This window comes from Monodon monoceros, unplaced genomic scaffold, assembly GCF_005190385.1.
Source record: "Monodon monoceros isolate NGI ecotype Baffin Bay Population unplaced genomic scaffold, NGI_Narwhal_1 Super_Scaffold_2, whole genome shotgun sequence".
Taxonomy (NCBI): domain Eukaryota; kingdom Metazoa; phylum Chordata; class Mammalia; order Artiodactyla; family Monodontidae; genus Monodon; species Monodon monoceros.
Genome location: NW_021703776.1, coordinates 23,315,299 through 23,333,819, shown reverse-complemented (window position 1 = coordinate 23,333,819; position 18,521 = coordinate 23,315,299). Strand labels below are relative to the sequence as shown.

Sequence of the window (18,521 nt, the reverse complement as noted above, 5' to 3'; positions counted from 1 at the left end):
TTTTTTTTCTTTTCCCTCCTCCTCTTTTTTACTATTGTGGTACTAATGTACCTTCCAGTTGTTGATTCATCTATATTTTTACTTTTATATTCTTCCTAACATATCTGTTAGTTTCCTAGTCTAATTTTATTTTTTACTTTGCTATTATTCTTTTTTTTTTTTTTTTTTTTGCCGCCCCAGGCGGTTTGTGGAATCTTGGTTCACAAACCCAGGGTTGGGCCAAAGCTCCTGCAGAGGGAGCTCTGAGTCCAAACAACTGGACTAACAGAGAACCTCAGATCTTAGGGAATATTCATCAGAGTGAGGTCTCGCAGAGTTCCTTGTCTCAGCACCAAGACCCAGCTCTACCCAATAGCCAAAAAACTCCAGTGTTGGAAGCCTCAGGCCAAACAACCAGTAATACAGGAACACAATCCCACTCATAAAAAAAAAAAAAAAAAAAAATGACACAGCAAAAAATATGTCACAAATGAAGGAGCAAGGTAAAAACCTACAAGACCAAATAAATGAAGAGGAAATAGGCAATCTACCTGAAAAAGAATTCAGAGTAATGATAGTAAAGATGATCCAGAATCTCAGAAATAGAATGGAGGCACGGATTGAGAAAATACAAGCAAAGATCTAGAAGAACTAAAGAACAAACAAACAGAGATGAACAACACAATAACTTAATTGAAAAATGCACTAGAAGGAATTAATAACAGAATAACTGAGGCAGAAGAACGAAAAAGTGAGCTGAAAGACAAAATTGTGGAAATAACTTCCAAGGAGCAGAATAAAGAAAAAAGAATGAAAAGAACTGAAGACAATCTCAGAGACCTCCAGGACAACACTAAACACACCAACATTCAAATTATAAGGGTCCCAGAAGAAGAAAAGAAAAAGAAAGGGTCTGAGAAAATATTTGAAGAGATTATAGTTGAAAACTTCCCTAACATGGGAAAGGTAATAGTCACCCAAGTCCAGGAAGCACAGAGACTCCCATACAGGATAAACCCTAGGAAAGATACACCAAGACACATATTAATCAAACTAACAAAAATTAAATTCAAAGAAAAAATATTAAAAGCAGCAAGGAAAAAACAAAGAAACAACATACAAAGGAATCCCCATAAGGTTATCAGCTCATTTTTCAGCAGAAGCTCTGCAGGACAGAAGGGAGTGGCAGGATATACTTAAAGTGATGAAAGAGAAAAACCTACAATCAAGATTACTCTACCCAGCAAGGATCTCCTTCAGATTCGATGGAGAAGTGAAAAGCTTTTCAGAAAAGCAAAAGCTAAGAGAATTCAGCACCACCAAACCAGCTTTACAACAAATGCTAAAGAAACTTCTCTAAGCAGGAAACACAAGAGAAGAAAAAGACCCACAAAAACAAACCCAAAACAATTAAGAAAATGTATCAATAATAACCTTGAATGTAAATGGATTAAATGACCCAACCAAAAGACACAGACTGGCTGAAAGGATACAAAAACATGACCTATATATATGCTGTCTACAAGAGACCCACTTCAGACCTAGGGACATATACAGACTGAAAGTGAAGAGATGGAAAAAGATATTCCATGAAAATGGAAATCAAAAGAAAGCTGGAGTAGCAATACTCATATCAGATAAAATATACTTTAAAATAAAGACTGTTACAAGAGATAAGGAGGGACACTACATAATGATCAAAGGATCAATCCAAGAAGAAGATATAACAATTATAAATGTTTATGCACCCAACATAGGAGCACCTCAATACTTAAGGCAAATGCTTAACAACCATGAAAGGAGAAATCAACAGTAACACAATAATAGTAAGGGACTTTAACACCCCACTTACACCAATGGACAGATCATCCAAACAGAAAATAAATAAGGAAATACAAGCTTTAAATGACACAATAGACCAGGTAGATCTAGCTGATATTTATAGAACATTCCACCCAAAAGTGGAAGAATACACTTTCTTCTCAAGTGCACATAGAACATTGTCCAGGATAGATCACATCTTGGGTCTCAAATCAAGACTCGGAAAATTTAAGAAAATTGAAATCATATCAAGCATCTTTTCTGACCACAACGCTATGAGATTGGAAATCAATTACAGGAAAAAAATGTAAAAAACACAAATACATGGAGGCTAAACAGTGCGCTACTAAATAACCAAGAGATCACTGAAGAAATCAAAGAAGAAATAAAAAAATACATAGAAACAAATGATAATGAAAACACGACAACCCAAAACCTATGGGCCACAGCAAAAGCAGTTCTAAGAGGGAAGTTTATAGCAATACAATCTCACCTCAAGAAACAAGAAAAATCTCAAATAAACAATCTAACCTTACACTTAAAACAACTAGAGAAAGAAGAACGAAGAAAACCTAGTCAGTAGAAGGAAAGAAATCATAAAGATCAGATCAGAAATAAATGAAATAGAAATGAAGAAAACAATAGCAAAGATCAATAAAACTAAAAGCTGGTTCTCTGAGAAGATAAACAAAATTGATAAACCCTTAGCTAGACTCATCAAGAAAAAAATGGAGAGGAAGTAAGTCAATAAAAATAGAAGTGAAAAAGGAGAAATCACAACTGACACTGCAGAAATACAAAGGATTATAGAGACTACTACAAACAACTATATGCCAATAAAGTGGACAACTACAAAGAAATGGACAAATTCTTGGAAAGGTACAATTTTCCAAGACTGAACCAGGAAGAATAAGAAAATATAAACAGAACTATCACAAGTAATGAAATTGAAACCGTAATTAAAAATCTTCCAACAAACAAAAGTTCAGGACCAGATGGCTTCACAGGAGAATTCTATCAAACTTTTAGAGAAGAGCTAACACCTATCCTTCTCAAACTCTTCCAAAAAATTGCAGAGGGAGAAACACTCCCAAATTCATTCTATGAAGCCACCATCACCCTGATACAAAACCAGAAATAGATATCACAAAAAAAGAAAATTATAGACCAATATCACTGATGAACATAGATGCAAAAATCCTGGACAAAATACTAGAAAACAGAATCCAATAACACATTAAACGGATCATACACCATGATCAAGTGGGATTTATCACAGGGATGCAAGGATTCTTCAGTATATGCAAATCAATCAATGTGATACACCACATTAACAAATTAAGGAATAAAACCATATGATCATCTCAATAGATGCAGTAAAAGCTTTTGACAAAATTCAACATCATTTATGATAAATGCTCTCCAGAAAATGGGCATAGAGGGAACCTACCTCAACATAATAAAGGCCATATGTGACAAACCCACAGCAAACATCACACTCAATGGTGAAAAACTGAAAGCATTTCCACTAAGATCAGGTATGAGATAAGGGTGTCCACTCTCGCCACTCTTATTCAACATAGTTTTGGAAGTCCCAGCCACAGCAATCAGAGAAGAAAAAGAAATAAAAGGAATACAAATTGGAAAAGAAGAAGTAAAACTGTTTGCTGATGACATGACACTATACATAGAAAATCCTAAAGATGCCACCAGAAAACTACTAGAACTAATCAGTGAATCTGCTAAGGTTGCAGGATACAAAATTAATGCACAGAAATCTCTGGCATTCTTATACACCAACAATGAAAAATCAGAAAGAGAAATTAAGGAAACAATCCCATTCATCATTGCAACAAAAAGAATAAAATACCTAGGAATAAACCTGCCTAAGGAGGCAAAAGACTTGTACTCAAAACTGTAAAACACTGAAGAAAGAAATCAAAGATGACAAAAACAGATGGAGAAATATACCATGTTCTTGGATTGGAAGAATCAATATTATGAAAATGACTTTACTATCCAAAGCAATCTACAGATTCAATGCAATCCCTATCAAACTACCAATGGCATTCTTCACAGAATTAGAACAAAAATTTTTACAATTTGTATGGAAACAGAAAAGACCCTGAATAGCCAAAGCAATCTTGAGAAAGAAAAAGGGAGTTGGAGGAATCAGGCTCCCTGACTTCAAACTATACCACGAAGCTACAGTAATCAAGACAGTATGGTACTGGCACAAAAACAGAAACATAGATCAATGGAACAAGATAGAAAGCCCAGAGGTAAACCCATGTACCTATGGTCAACTAGTCTATGATAAAGGAGGCAAGGATATACAATGGAGAAAAGACATTCTCTTCAATAAGTGGTGCTGGGAAAACTGGAAAGCTACATGTAAAAGAATGAAATTAGAACACTCCCTAACACCATACACAATAATAAACTCAAAATGGATTAAAGACTTAAATGTAAGACCAGATACTATAAAACTCTTAGGGAAAACATAGGAAAAACACTCTTTGACATAAACCACAGCAAGATCTTTTATGACACACCTCCTAGTGTAACGGAAATGAAAACAAAAATAAACAAATGGGACCTAATGAAACTTAAAAGCTTCTGCACAGCAAAGGAAACTATAAACAAGACAAAAAGAGAACCCTCAGAATGGGAGAAAAATTTGCAAATGAAACAACAGACAAACGATTAATCTCCAAAATATACAAACAGCTCATGGAGCTCAATATCAAAAAACAAACAATCCAGTTAAAAAATTGGCGGAAGACCCAAATAGACATTTCTCCAAGGAAGACATACAGTTGGCCAAGAGGCACATGGAAAGATGTTCAACATCACTAATTATTAGAGAAGTGCAAATCAAAACTACAATGAGGTATCACCTCACACTGGTTAGAATGGGCATCATCAGAAAATCTACAAACAACAAATGCTGGAGAGGGTATAGAGAAAAGGGAACCCTCCTGCACTGCTGGTGGGAATGTAAACTGATACAGCCACTATGGAGAACAGTATGGGAGTTCCTTAAAATACTAAAAATAGAACCACCATATGACCCAGCAATCCCACTACTGGGCATATACCCTGAGAAAACCATAATTCAAGAGACATATACCACAATGTTCATTGCAGCACTATTTACAATAGCCAGGACATGGAAGCAACCTACATGTCCATCCACAGATGAATGGATAAGAAGATGTGGCACATATATACAATGGAATATTACTCAGCCATAAAAAGAAATGAAATTGAATTATTTGTAGTGAGGTGGATGGACCTAGAGTCTGTCATATAGAGTGAAGCAAGTCAGAAAGAGAAAAACAAATACCTTATGTTAACATATATATATGGAATCTAAAAAAAAAGAAAAATGGTACTGATGAACCTAGTTTCAGGCAGAAATAAAGAGGTAAATATAGAAAATGGACTTAAGGACATGGGGTCAGAGGGCGAAGCTGGGGCGACATGAGAGTAGCATCAACATATATACACTACCGAATGTGAAATAGTTGGCTGATGGGAAGCAGCAGCATAGCACAAGGAGATCGGCTCAGTGCTTTGCAATGACCTAGAGGGGGTGGGATAGGGAAGAGGGGTGGGAGCCTCAAGAGGAAGGGGATATGGGGACATGTGTATGCATATGGCTGATTCGCTTTGTTGTGCAACAGAAACTAACACAGTATTGTGAAGCAATTATACTCCAATAAAGATCTATTAAAAAAAGTATAAAGAATTCATACCACTCAATAGCAAAAATACAAATAATTTGATTAAAAATGGTCAGAAGATCTGAACAGACATTTTCCAAGGAGACATACAGATAAACAAGGGGCACATGAAAAGATGTTCAGTATCACTAATCATTAGAGAAATGCAAATCAAAAACCACAGTGAGTTATCACCTCATACCTGTTAGAATGGCTAGCATCAAAAAGTCAAAAAATAACGAGTGTTACCGTGGATGTGGAAGAAAGGGAACCCTTGTGAACTGTTGATGTGAATGTAAACTGGTGCACCCACTATGGCAAAGTGTATAGGTTCCCGAAAAAAATAAAAATAGAACTACCATGCATTCCAACAATTCCACTTGTGGGTACTTATCCAAAGAAAACAAAAACACTAATTCAAAAAGATATATGCTCCCACATGCTTATTGCAACATTATTTTCAATAGCAAACACATGAAAACAACCCAAGTGTCCATCAGTGGATGAATGAATAAAGAAGATATGGTAGATAGATAGATAGATTGATTGATTGATAGGTACATACTTACATACACACACACAATGGAATACTCTTCAGCCATAAAAAATTATGGAATCTTGCCATTTCTGACAACATGGTTGGACCTTGAGGGCATTATGCTAAGGAAAATAAGTCAGACAGAGAAAGGCAAATACTGTATGATCTCACTTTTATGTGGAATTTTAAAAACAACAACAAAAGCGAGCTCACAGATACAGAGAACAGATTTGTGGTTGCCAGAGGTAGGGGTGGTGGTGGTGGGAAAAATGGGCAAAAGGGGGTCAGAAGGTACAGACTTCCGGTTACAAAATAATTGTCACGGGTATGTAAGGTAAAGCATGGTGACTGCTTAATAATACTGTAGTGAATATTTGAAAGTTGCTAGGAGAGTAGATCTTAAAAGTCCTCATCATAGGAAAAAAAAACCCTTTTGTAATTGACTATGTAAGGTGACAGATGTTAACTAGACTTACTGTGGTGATCATTTTGCAATATATATAAATATGAAACTGTACACCTGAAACTAATATAATGTTATATGTCAGTTATACCACAGTTTTTCAAGTACAGATAGGAAAAAAAACATGTATCATGGGCTGAAAAAGAAACTAAGGATTTAAGGAGCTATCTTGATACCTCTAGCAGTGTCTTAATTCTATCACAGAGATCCAAAAAAATACTGTATGTATATATATATATATATGTATATATCCATTCTAATAGGTGTGAGGTGATATCTCATTGTGGTTTAGACTTGTGTGTGTGTGTGTGTGTGTGTGTACATATACACACATATATAAGATATTCCTTGGCCTACGCTTACCTGTCTTTGGCTAGCATACTGGGAGTTTCATTAAAACTATCTATATGGGCTTCCCTGGTGCCGCAGTGGTTGAGAGTCTGCCTGCCAAAGCAGGGGACACGGGTTCGTGCCCCAGTCCGGGAGGATCCCACGTGCCGCGGAGTGGCTAGGCCCGTGAGCCATGGCTACTGAGCCTGTGCGTCTGGAGCCTGTGCTCCACAACGGGAGAGGCCATAACAGTGAGAGGCCCGCGTACCGCAAAACAAACGAACAAACAAACAAAAAAACTATCTATACTATTTAAATTCTCCAAATTATTCCCAAACTTTTTTAAGCATACAGTTACAGTGAATACAAAACATGTTTGCTGCATGAATTATTTCCCAAATTCCCATATGTAGCATTTGTTTTCTTTAGAGATTAAATAGTACTATGAAAATGATCATTTGGAGTATTTTTCATTTTCTTTAATAGTGTTAACTGGTTTTATTTCGATTGCACTATCTAACTGGAACACAAGGATCATGTAGAGGAATTCATAGGAATGAAAAACAAAAACATGTCCTTTGTATGGAAACAAAGAAGTACAGTTACACTTGGAAGTCAATGGAGGTTATATTTTGACATAATAGAGTTGTTAAGTATCATTGGCTCGGTAGTTTCTCTTTTTTAAAAAAAGTTTTTTCATAGTAAACAACATAAGCATTTTTCCTCTTCACCCTCAACTACCTTTATTTGTGCATCTGTATCAAATATTACAATTTAATCTCAAATGTTATTTATTATGGATTCAGACATGAAGTTGGAAACTTTAAGACAAGATAATCAGTTCACCCTTAAAGTAAATATCTGCTTTTTACACAAGAAGTAGATGATTTCATTGTTTATCCAAAAGAATAGACTATAATGGCAGAAACATTGGCAACTTGAGCCACATCCCCAATCCTAAATGCAATATAATATGACTGTCTACCCTCATGCTTTCACAATGCTATACAAATGCCTGAAAGGGAATCTACACATATAGAAAGCTCAGATGGCTGCCTTGTTGTTTTCATCATTTAAGCCAAGCCATACAATGGTATTTGAATGGTATTTGAATGTCTGGAAGCTATGTGATACTGCAGATTCAGATCGCCCAGCTTGGAGGTTCATGTACTTGAGTAAACCGTAACACAGTGCTAATCACAGGACAATAAGTTTAACCATTGTGAGTAATATTGCTTGTCTAGATGGCTGAAAATGACCAGTTCAGCCATAAGAACTGTCATATGGTTCTCATATAATATACGCTCACAAGTTAGCTGGTAGTAAATAATGCTGTGACTTCAAAATATAGCAAATACAATGCCATAAAAACCTGACATAGGATCTATTCTAAAATACAGTATTAATCGTAATTTCTGAGACAAGAGTGACTTCCACTAGTTTGTGTGTGTGTGATTGTAAAGAAATATACAATTGAATAAGCATCATGTGGCTTTTTGGGAGAAACAGTACTTAAATGACACAAAAATTGTACTCATATTTTCGTAAATAGATGTATATAATCCCTTGATTATTTAAACTATTAACTATTTGCTGTAACCTTAAAATAAATTTTTTCATTATCATTGACTTTGAGGTTCGTTTTGCTTTGCAAATTTTATAACCCCAGTGTGATTTTAATATTTCCCTTCTTCTTACTGAATATTTTAATTTATCATTAAGGTTAAAAATATTAAGAGACTTAACTAACCCAATTAAGTGATATGCTTATCCATATATACTTTTCAGCACTGATAATAAACAACTGATCTACCCCTGTACTCCCAATATTTGAAGAGTGTTCCCTTTCTTCTCTCTTATAACCATGTTCATGTCCACGATTCATTGCTAAGAGAATTTCAGTTGCTCTATTTTGATTTGTTGCACTATGTAATACAATTGAAGCTAATATGTAAGTGAATCTAAGACAGGAAATTAAATAGTTTGCAAGTAACTTTAATTTAAATAATGACCAACTTACAAAGGATGTAACTAAATTTTTGAAATGCTTAAGTTGGTGATATGTAACAAGTAAATACCCTGAGTGAACCTTGATTGGATCCTGAATAAACTTTAAAAACTTCATAAGGGATATTTTGGGAACAAGTAGTGAAATTTTAATATAAAATGTGTATTATATAGTATTATTAAATAAATATTGATATCTTTAGTATAATAATGATATTGTTCTTATGTAGGGAAATTACTTATTCTTAGAAGACACATACATTTAAGGGTGTAAAATTATCATGTCTGCAACTTATTTTCTAAAGATTTTCATATATGTGCATACACAGTATATACATGACATATACTTGCATATGAGAGAAAAAATAAATATGGCAAAACACGATTTATGAGTCTAGGTATACCATCATTCATTGTATTCATATATCCACTTTTCTGTAGTCTTGAAATTTTTCAAAATAAAAACGTGAAGGAAAATTCTTATTCTAGTAAATGAAAAATTTTGTTTAACTTTATACTAAAAATCCATGTTCTCTGTATCTCTTGTTCTGGAAACTTTTTAGTATCTCTGGAAATGGTTTGGAAGCATTGACTTTTGTAAGAGAATTGTACTTATTTAAGAAAAAATTATAAGGAGGAAGATGCTAGTGAGTTTATACTTTGGAGTTATCATCTTAGAAAATTTTCTATGAATGTCTCTAAAATAAAAATTTACAATATTAACTTGGAATCTAGCATTTACCCAGGATGTACACATAATCGGAGGTTCATCTATCACAAGTGGTAGATGGGGAGAGTCTGAATTAATTCAGATTGAAAACAAGGTTAAGTACCCACACTATATTTGAAGCATTGAACAAAAAAATGCAGATAATCAGATCACCTTTCTTTATGAAAGCTTAGGCAATCAGAAGATTGCAAAATTTAAACTGAAGTCTTTTAAATGTGGTATAATTGGCAATGTTAATTCTAAGTCACTTGTATATACTTCTGTGCTTCATAGGAGGAGCCGACGACAAGATGTGAGACATGGAAATCCATTGACTCAATGCAGAGGATTTAATCTAAAAGGTAATTAAAAGTGGTCAAACTTGGTAAAGACTAGCAGTGCTCAGTATCACATTTCAGTAAGGGAAACCTTGTAATAGATTCAAGTATGTCATTTTAAAGAAAGATTCACTATAAAAATTAGTGGTATTCATATATAGTAATTAAAAATTAAATATTATTTGTATGTATACTAAGAATTTTGTAAAACAAAAGTCTGGGAACACAGATACCTTGGATATGTTAGTAGGTAAGTCTTTCACAAAGATAGTAATTATAGATTTTCCTAGACATTATTTTCTTTCTGAAGAAAAAGATTTACTTATTTTTTTGTTTACCACTGAAGAAAATATAACGTCTTGTTTGTTTGTTTTTTACTGTGTTAAATTACATAACGAAATTTACTATTTTAACCATTTTACAGTGTACAGTTCTGTGGCATTAAGTACATTCACAGTGTTGTGCAACCAGCACCACAACTTTTTCATCATCCCGAAGTTAAACTCCATAACCATTAAACACTAACTCCCTATTCCCCCTTCCCCAGCTTCTGGCAACCACTGTTCTAATTTCTGTCTCTATGAATCTGAATACTCTAGATATCTCATATAAGTGGAATCATACAATATTTGTCCTTTTGTAAATGGCTTATTTCACTTAGCCTAATGTCTTCTTCAGGTTTCATTCGTGTTGTAACATGTGTCAGAATATTTTTTTTCCTGTTTAAGGTGAAAACGTAATCCATTGTATGTATAATATATATCGCATTTTGTTTACCCACTCTTCCATCAATGAACACTTGCACTGCTTCCAAAAGTTGGCTATTATGAATTATCCTGCTCTGAACATGGGTGTACTTTAGTGCCTTGGTTTTACAGTTTACAACCATTCCATTTGCTTCTGGCAGTCCTACAATTAATCTAATTCCTTTCTTCCCATCCTGACATGGAGATATTATGTTATTATACTTTTCCCACTGACCCCCTCCCTCCACCTCCACCCCACCAACAGAGGGACCTTCCTCCAGACTCACCAAGGTGCTACAGAGGTACTGTTGTTAACTGTTAACACTGAGATTCCTGTTGCTAATCTTTTTGGGTCTGGGCATTTTTGTTTTTATTTAAAGAATGAAATTCTTGTCACTAACTATACTAACTACAAGAAGAAAATTGAGACACGTTTTGCTTAATTGTTCCATACATCTAATTGAGGGAATAAAGCCAGGTTACTATTTCTCTGTTTGCTGAGTATTTTATAAATCCGAGTGTCAGTCATAGTGGTAAGAGTATTTGCAGCGGAGGTAATGATGAACAAACACCGATGTTGATTTTGTGTCAAAACCTGAGCTAAGTGCTTTTTCATGGATTATTTCAGTGCTCAAGAAATTATTCTTAAGTAAGGTCTATTCCTATTCCCACTTTATGAATGAGGATTCTGCCCATGTCTAAGCTACCACATGATTATACTAAATACTCTTCTAATTTAAGAATTTCAGTAAAGAATGTCTGAAAATGTTTGTTTTAGAACCAAGTAAAACTGAAGCACAGAGATATTAAATAACTTCTCTAAGGTTACACAGCCAGTAGTGATAAAGTCAAGATTTTACCTCGGGTAAAATCTGATTTCAAAGATCGTTTTCTCAACCATTACATCCCACTGTGGCCACACTTTGCTTTCTGCCTTTTCTGCCTTTCCGAATTTAATCTATACCACACTGAGTATGGAGTTTAAGGGTGGGATGAACTTGGCTTCAGTATTGCCTGGCACTTACTAATTCTTTAACTAGGATATGTTTCCTCATAACTCACAGCCTCAATTTGTTCAGCTATGAAAAGCTGAGAAAATTTAATTCACAAAGATGTTATAATAATTAAATGTTCAAGATGATATTAAGTGCATTCCTTCGTGTAAAGTAATTCTTGAATAAACATTGATTCCCTTATATCTTTCTCTCCTTCCCTTTAGGTTAAACAAACCAGGCAAACAATGTATAATAGTCTGCTTGTTAAATGATTAAGACTGCCTTTGGGGTTTGCCATAGTCGCTCACAATTTTATAGAGAAACAAACATTCAAATAATAGAATATGTTCCAAATTCCATTGTCATCCTCTCTCCTTTTATTTTTGCTCTTCAGCATATAGAAATGCAGCTGAAATTGTTCAGTATGGAGTAAAAAATAACACCACTTTCCTTGAGTGTGTCCCCAAGTCTCCACAGGCATCTATCAAGTGGTTGTTACAGAAAGACGAGGACAGGAGGAAAGAGGTGAGTAACTCAGCAGAGCAATCAGTCAGGGCTTTGGAAAGAGCATTAAATCACCATCCCTCAGTGACGTTCAGATCAAATGAAAAAGGAAAGACATATGAACATCCTTTAATGTCTCTGGGATGACAAGTGCCTCCTTCTTTAAAATGCTTTGTCCATAGAGTTGACGGATTAATTAGAAATCCTTTCTTCCTGCTCACCTCGATAACACAGTGATTAAAACAAGAGCTTGTGCACTCAGATGGGGGTATTGATGTGAGGAAGCATTTGTAAAAGAAACAAGATGTGTGAAAATCCAGAAGCTAAGTTCTCACACAACAGCACCTTTGTGTGATTCACAAGATAAAAGGGGCTTTTTAAAAAGTTCAATTTTCCTCAGCAAGAAATGGTAAAGAGCATTTTTCTGCTGTGTGGTAATCTGTTTCCATTGCTTTATTATTCATAACTCCTGGGGTTTTGTTAGGTAATATGTGGAATCACTGTGTATGGGACCATTGCCTTTACTTACTGATATGTAAAAAAAACCCTCGATTTTCAAATAAAAGGACACTTATATTATTAACCTTTCACTGATTGTAAAGAGCTGCTTTAAAAGGAAAACATTGTAGGGCTTCCCTGGTGGCACAGTGGTTGAGAGTCCGCCTGTCGATGCAGGGGACACGGGTTCGTGCCCCGGTCCGGGAGGATCCCACATGCCGCGGAGCGGCTGGGCTCGTGAGCCATGGCCGCTGAGCCTGCGCGTCTGGAGCCTGTGCTCCGCAACGGGAGAGGCCACAACAGTGAGAGGCCCGCGTACCGCAAAAAAAAAAAAAAAAAGGAAAACATTGTAAAACAGCATAGAGTGAAATATTATAAATAATGAATTCCATAATATTGATATCACGTTGTACTGACAAATGAGAGGATAAGAAGAAAAATATATATGTATATATAAACCGTTAAAGTAGCCTAGACTGCAGTGGTACTAACAGTACATCATAAAGTCCGATGTAGCAAAGAGAAAATAGAGCCTTCTGCATTTGTGTGTGTTCTGTTGTAGGCAGTTTCCATACTACATATTAGATTAATGAGGGCTATGTAGAATGGATACAATCCCAAGATGTACAACACAGGCATTGCATCAAAATTACGGAAACAGATGTTGGCTCTTTATAAGAAAAGACTTCCCAATTCTCAGACCTGCCTATCCAAAGATGTTATGAGTTGTTAGGAAATTTTGTGTCCCCTGTCACTGGAATATTAAACCATAGGCTGATGACCACTTGCATAAGATGAGACATAACTATCAAAGATGAGCTCCATGCACTTCAGGGCCCCTTCTTGCCCCATATTTCCATGATATTAAATTTTTTCTTTTTTAGTTTTTTCATTAATAAAAAATTATTGTTTGAGACCTATTTTCTTTGCTATCAAATCTATCATCAAATTAGTCTTGAATTGTCTGTAGTCTAATTAATTTAAAATTATTTTGAATGGATATGGAGCATAAGAATAATTGCCTTGCAAAGCAATCTGGGGTAAAATTCATAAAGTACTATGATGATTATCATACAGAAATGGAATTCTTAGGTTAGAACATGACATGTGGACATGAACCATCCTTCCAGAGAAAGTCTGTATGTGTGTATGTGAATTGGAAATCCAAAACTCAAACGGGGGCTTACCTAACATAGATAACATGCTTTTATTTTATTCAGTAGAAAGTTCAGTGGAATAATATATGAGTGAATGTAATTTCTATTATGTAAAATTGAAATAAATGAATATATACAGTCTTGAATACATGTCACAGGAATTATCAAATGAAATTTAAAAGGGAATGGATCATAAATTTTATCACTTTTATGGTATTTCTAATGTTCTATTTCAGAAGGTTCAAGAATGTGGAGACTCAAATATGACTATCTTGATTTTTCTTCCAATCTCAAAAAACAGAAGAATGCCATAATTTAAGACTATGAAAAAATTAACTCTAATGTAATTACGAAAATCTCTTCTGTCCAGAATTCAAGCAGATCACAATTCCACTCATTCTCACTTTAGTTGAATAAACTATTAACATTTAATTAAATTTATCTTAATTCTTCCTTAGTAGTTTAGGCAAACATACACATATTTCTCATATTAATGGTGTGCAAATATTGAACTTTTATTTTGAAAAGTAAGACAAATGGTAAAAAAAGCTTGCAGAGAAAAATGCAAATAGTTCATATTGAATAGCATAAGTGAAAACTAAAAGGCCTCCTCTTCTCCACATCAATACTTATTCCCACTTCTCAGAGTATAAGGCTGCTAAGAATTATATATTCCTCCAAATAGTCTCCATAATCTTCCTATTTTCCTCTCTCTCTTTCTCTGTCTCTGTCTCTCTGATACATAGACACACACACACACTTCATATCAGTACATGTGGAGCTGCCTTATTTTTCTTGGCTGCATAGTATTCCACTGTATGACCATACCTTAAGTTTTCTAAAGCTATCTACTGGCTACATTATTTCTTGTTTTTCCTCTTATCAAAAACATCATGTAAATGAATATCTGCATACTTGTAAGAGTATATCTTCTATATAAATTCCTAGAAATAAAATGTCTGCACTGAATATTATATACACGCTAATAGATATTATCAAATTGGCCTCCAAAATTATTCCCAATTTCACACAAATGGAAAAGGCTTTCTTTTCTTTTATTTCTGAATGCATTTCTACATTATTTAAAACTATTTTCAAGGCACATTTAAACTTTAAAAATTAAATGAACATAAAAAATTTTGCTTTATATGTTTCTGTCCTTACTTTTTCCTAATCTCTCTTTTCTACTTCTGTTCTATTTTTTGTATTTCAGTACTATATTTTGCGTTCCCTTATTTTTCTTTGGGTCAAATTTCTTTCTTCCCTCAATGAAAGAGCATTCCTGAGTATACATGTGAAGGAATTACTTACCACTTAGGTTTTTATGTGTTCATTGACAATACTATAGTGGGAACTGTAAGGAAATGGATTTCAGCATTTAGTTTATATCTAGAAAATGATATTTTTTCCAGTATAAGCCTGTAAAGTAATTAAATATTCACCTCATAGCCTCTTATTACTTTTCATTGGAAAATAAAACCACTTGGAGTACTTACAAGATAATGAGTTCCAGCTTATTTTTAGTCATTCTTTGTGTTAGATAATAGGAAAAAGCCCTTGATAATGTTCAAAATGCTGCCTCTGCTTATAAAATTTTTAGTTAAGGGAATATTCATTCATTCATTGAAAAAAAGGCAAAATTCAACCCTTTAATTGTGGCTTCATGTTTTTACTCAATAAATGAGTATTTTTGTTACAATAAAAGGCAAGAACTACAGGATAAAATAGACATTTTAAACTATCTGTGAATTTCATTTATATATGTTGACTGTGATTTACATTCCAGAAACATCCCAAACTCTGGCTTATATGTGGAGAAACTACTTCTATACAAAGGGAATGCACTTTAAGCTATTTTGGGCAATATGAGTGATAACTTCACCCTCTCTTTAATAGATTCAGTACCACTGAGACTAGATTTCCTGAGCAAAAAAAAAAAAAAAGGCAATGGAACTTATCAAAAATCTGTGTCCACTAAGAAGGAAGTTAACACTCTGTATTGTTGGTCATATCTTTTTAGAAGATATATAGAGTTGGGTATTCAGAACTTTGATATCTCTCTTTTAGGTCAAGCTGAATGAGCGAATCATAGCCACTTCACAAGGACTCCTGATCCGCTCTGTTCAGAATTCTGACCAAGGACTGTATCACTGCATCGCAACAGAAAACAGCTTCAAGCAGACCATAGCCAAGATCAACTTTAAAGTTTTAGATTCCGAAATGGTGGCTGTTGTTACAGACAAATGGTCTCCATGGACCTGGGCCAGCTCTGTGAGGGCTTTACCCTTCCACCCAAAGGACATCATGGGGGCGTTCAGCCACTCAGAAATGCAGATGATTAATCAGTACTGCAAAGATACTCGGCAGCAACATCAACACGGAGAAGAATCCCAGAAGATGAGAGGGGACTATGGCAAGTTAAAGGCTCTCATCAATAGCCGGAAAAGTAGAAATAGGAGGAATCAGCTGCCAGAGTCATAATGTTTTCTTAAATGGGGCTTATGCTTCCATCAGTAAATGATCTGTCTTCAGTGATCAACTTCTGAGCAAAGAATCTTGTGCTTTACCCATGGGAAATTCCTGAGAAAGGGGGTTACTCACTCCTAAAGGTGAACGTTACATGAACTGAAATGAATATGCATTTTCTTGTATGATATTGACTAGCACTAGACATGTCATGGTCCTCATGGTGCATAGAAATATTTAACTTAACCTAGATTTTATTTATATCTTTATTTACCTTTTCTTCAAAACCAATATGGCGACTATAAAACTAGAATTCTTACATCCCTTAATTGAACTAGGGCCATAACCTGTGATCTTCCATCCTTGCTTTAAGGGTTTAGAGTTCTGTCAATGATTTGTATACAAGACCAAATGCCAAGTTCACAATTTTTACATAGTAAAAGTTATATAAATGCATGTGACAGAGTAGTTGTCAAAAGAAATGTAGAATAGAAAAGAGACAAGGAAGAGGAAATCTAAAACATGAGCGATTTTCATAAAAAGATAACATGGAGTTTATGTGCTTCCAGTGAAATATAGTATTGGTTACTTTTAAGATTGCAAAAATTATCAGTTTTTGATATCTGTCATTGATCTCTGTTCCCTTGTTTCAGGAAGATAAAAGGACACCTAACCATTAATATCTTTAATTGGAATTATGTCAGTGAAGCATTTAAATTTATATTGTTATGTAATCGTCTTCCAAACAAAAGCACTTTCTTTTTTGGAAGTTATTTAAGTTATTCTAGATTCAGAGAATATAATCTTACACAGTTTAATTGATAAATGTGTTTATTCTAATTTTCTAGTTTGTATGGCATTCTAAAAAATGTAAGAAGAAATTTCTTTTGAAATATCAAACTTGTATATGAGGGCTGAAACCATCAAAATGGAAAAAAAAATAGAAAAAAACAAGGTAGAAAATGCAGTTTTATTGACAGAAGTTTATTAAAAATGTTACTAATTTTTAACTTCAATAATTAATTTCAATGATTAACTCACTTTTTTTTGTTTACCAACCTCAGATATCATACTGATTTTTAAGTCACCGATTCTTTTTTTTTTTTAATACTCTTTCATGTATGCTGGAGAGATGCTCATTTTGTGGAGAAGTGAGAAAAATTCTAATTTGAACAAAAATAGACATACTTTATTTTAAAAGAATGTTGGTACATTATGTTCACTGGTATATAAATACAAATGTGGTAAGTTTGTGATGAATAAAATAACTATCTTCTAATTGTATGTTTGGATCCTTTTATTAGAGTAATTTAAAAGTGATTTTTTTTTTTTACTCCAAATAACAACTAGATGGGAGAAGTATGAAAATTTTCTTCATATCCTCACATTTCTTTTAAAAACACAACTTTTGCTCTTTCATTTTACTTAGTTTTAAAGACATTTTCATATTTCTAGGTGCAAACAGAACTTATATCATACCTAATCAAAATCTAATACGAAAGTTTTATTTGTAGTTAACAAGCCATGAAGAAGGTAATCAAGGTAGATATATTACCTTCCTAAGCACTACAATATAAAGCGTCAAGAACTAAAATCATTGTCAAAATGAATGTAATCACTGATCAAAATCTAGGAATAAAGTTTATTATTTAAATGGTGGTAAATTATGATATTATAAGAGGAAGCCTCAATGGGGCAAAAATAGCAGTTAACAAACACAACATAAATAATGTTTATTCAAAAAAAAACTATTAAATAAAAGCTATTGTTCAAAATGTATATGATTCTAAAGTAGTCTCTAAAGCAGTTTGTTTTGCAAGTAGGTCATTATTTCTACTCTACTTGCACAAATAGAAATGTGCATAAAGCCAAAACCATCTTCTGTATTTATGGCCAATCTATTCTATGTACAGAGTTGAAAGTAAAATTGTTTTAGATGCAGAGGATAGGGTAAACTATACAGGTCCCCTTGCTTCATGTAAACCCAAACTGATTGACAATAGGGTATTTAGTGTTGTAACATTATTTGTGCTATTTAATATCTTCTATTTTGAACATTATTAAATTGTATATACTTTTATTATTTTACTTTTAAAATTATAGAGCCCCTCTTGAACAAAACTGCCAAATGTAAAGAAAATTTTCTTTCTTAAAATATTGTTAACGTATACTGAATGTTGGTGGTTGATTGGTTGGTTTTATTTTGTGTAGTTTGACAGTTCGATGACTTGATATGTTTTCC

General features: G+C 34.0%; 1 protein-coding gene across 1 annotated transcript in view; it reads left to right on the top strand.

Annotated features, from left to right (window-relative positions):
• The window catches only part of SEMA3C (semaphorin 3C), a 177,637-nt gene extending 161,163 nt beyond the window's left edge, over positions 1-16,474 (top strand). Inside the window, exons 16-18 of the mRNA XM_029233741.1 lie at positions 9,870-9,937; positions 12,049-12,179; positions 15,881-16,474. Coding sequence (XP_029089574.1) covers positions 9,870-9,937; positions 12,049-12,179; positions 15,881-16,294 — 613 coding nt within the window. The 3' untranslated portion in view covers positions 16,295-16,474. The remainder of the gene's footprint in view (positions 1-9,869; positions 9,938-12,048; positions 12,180-15,880) is intronic.
• Positions 16,475-18,521: the final 2,047 nt, after the last annotated feature.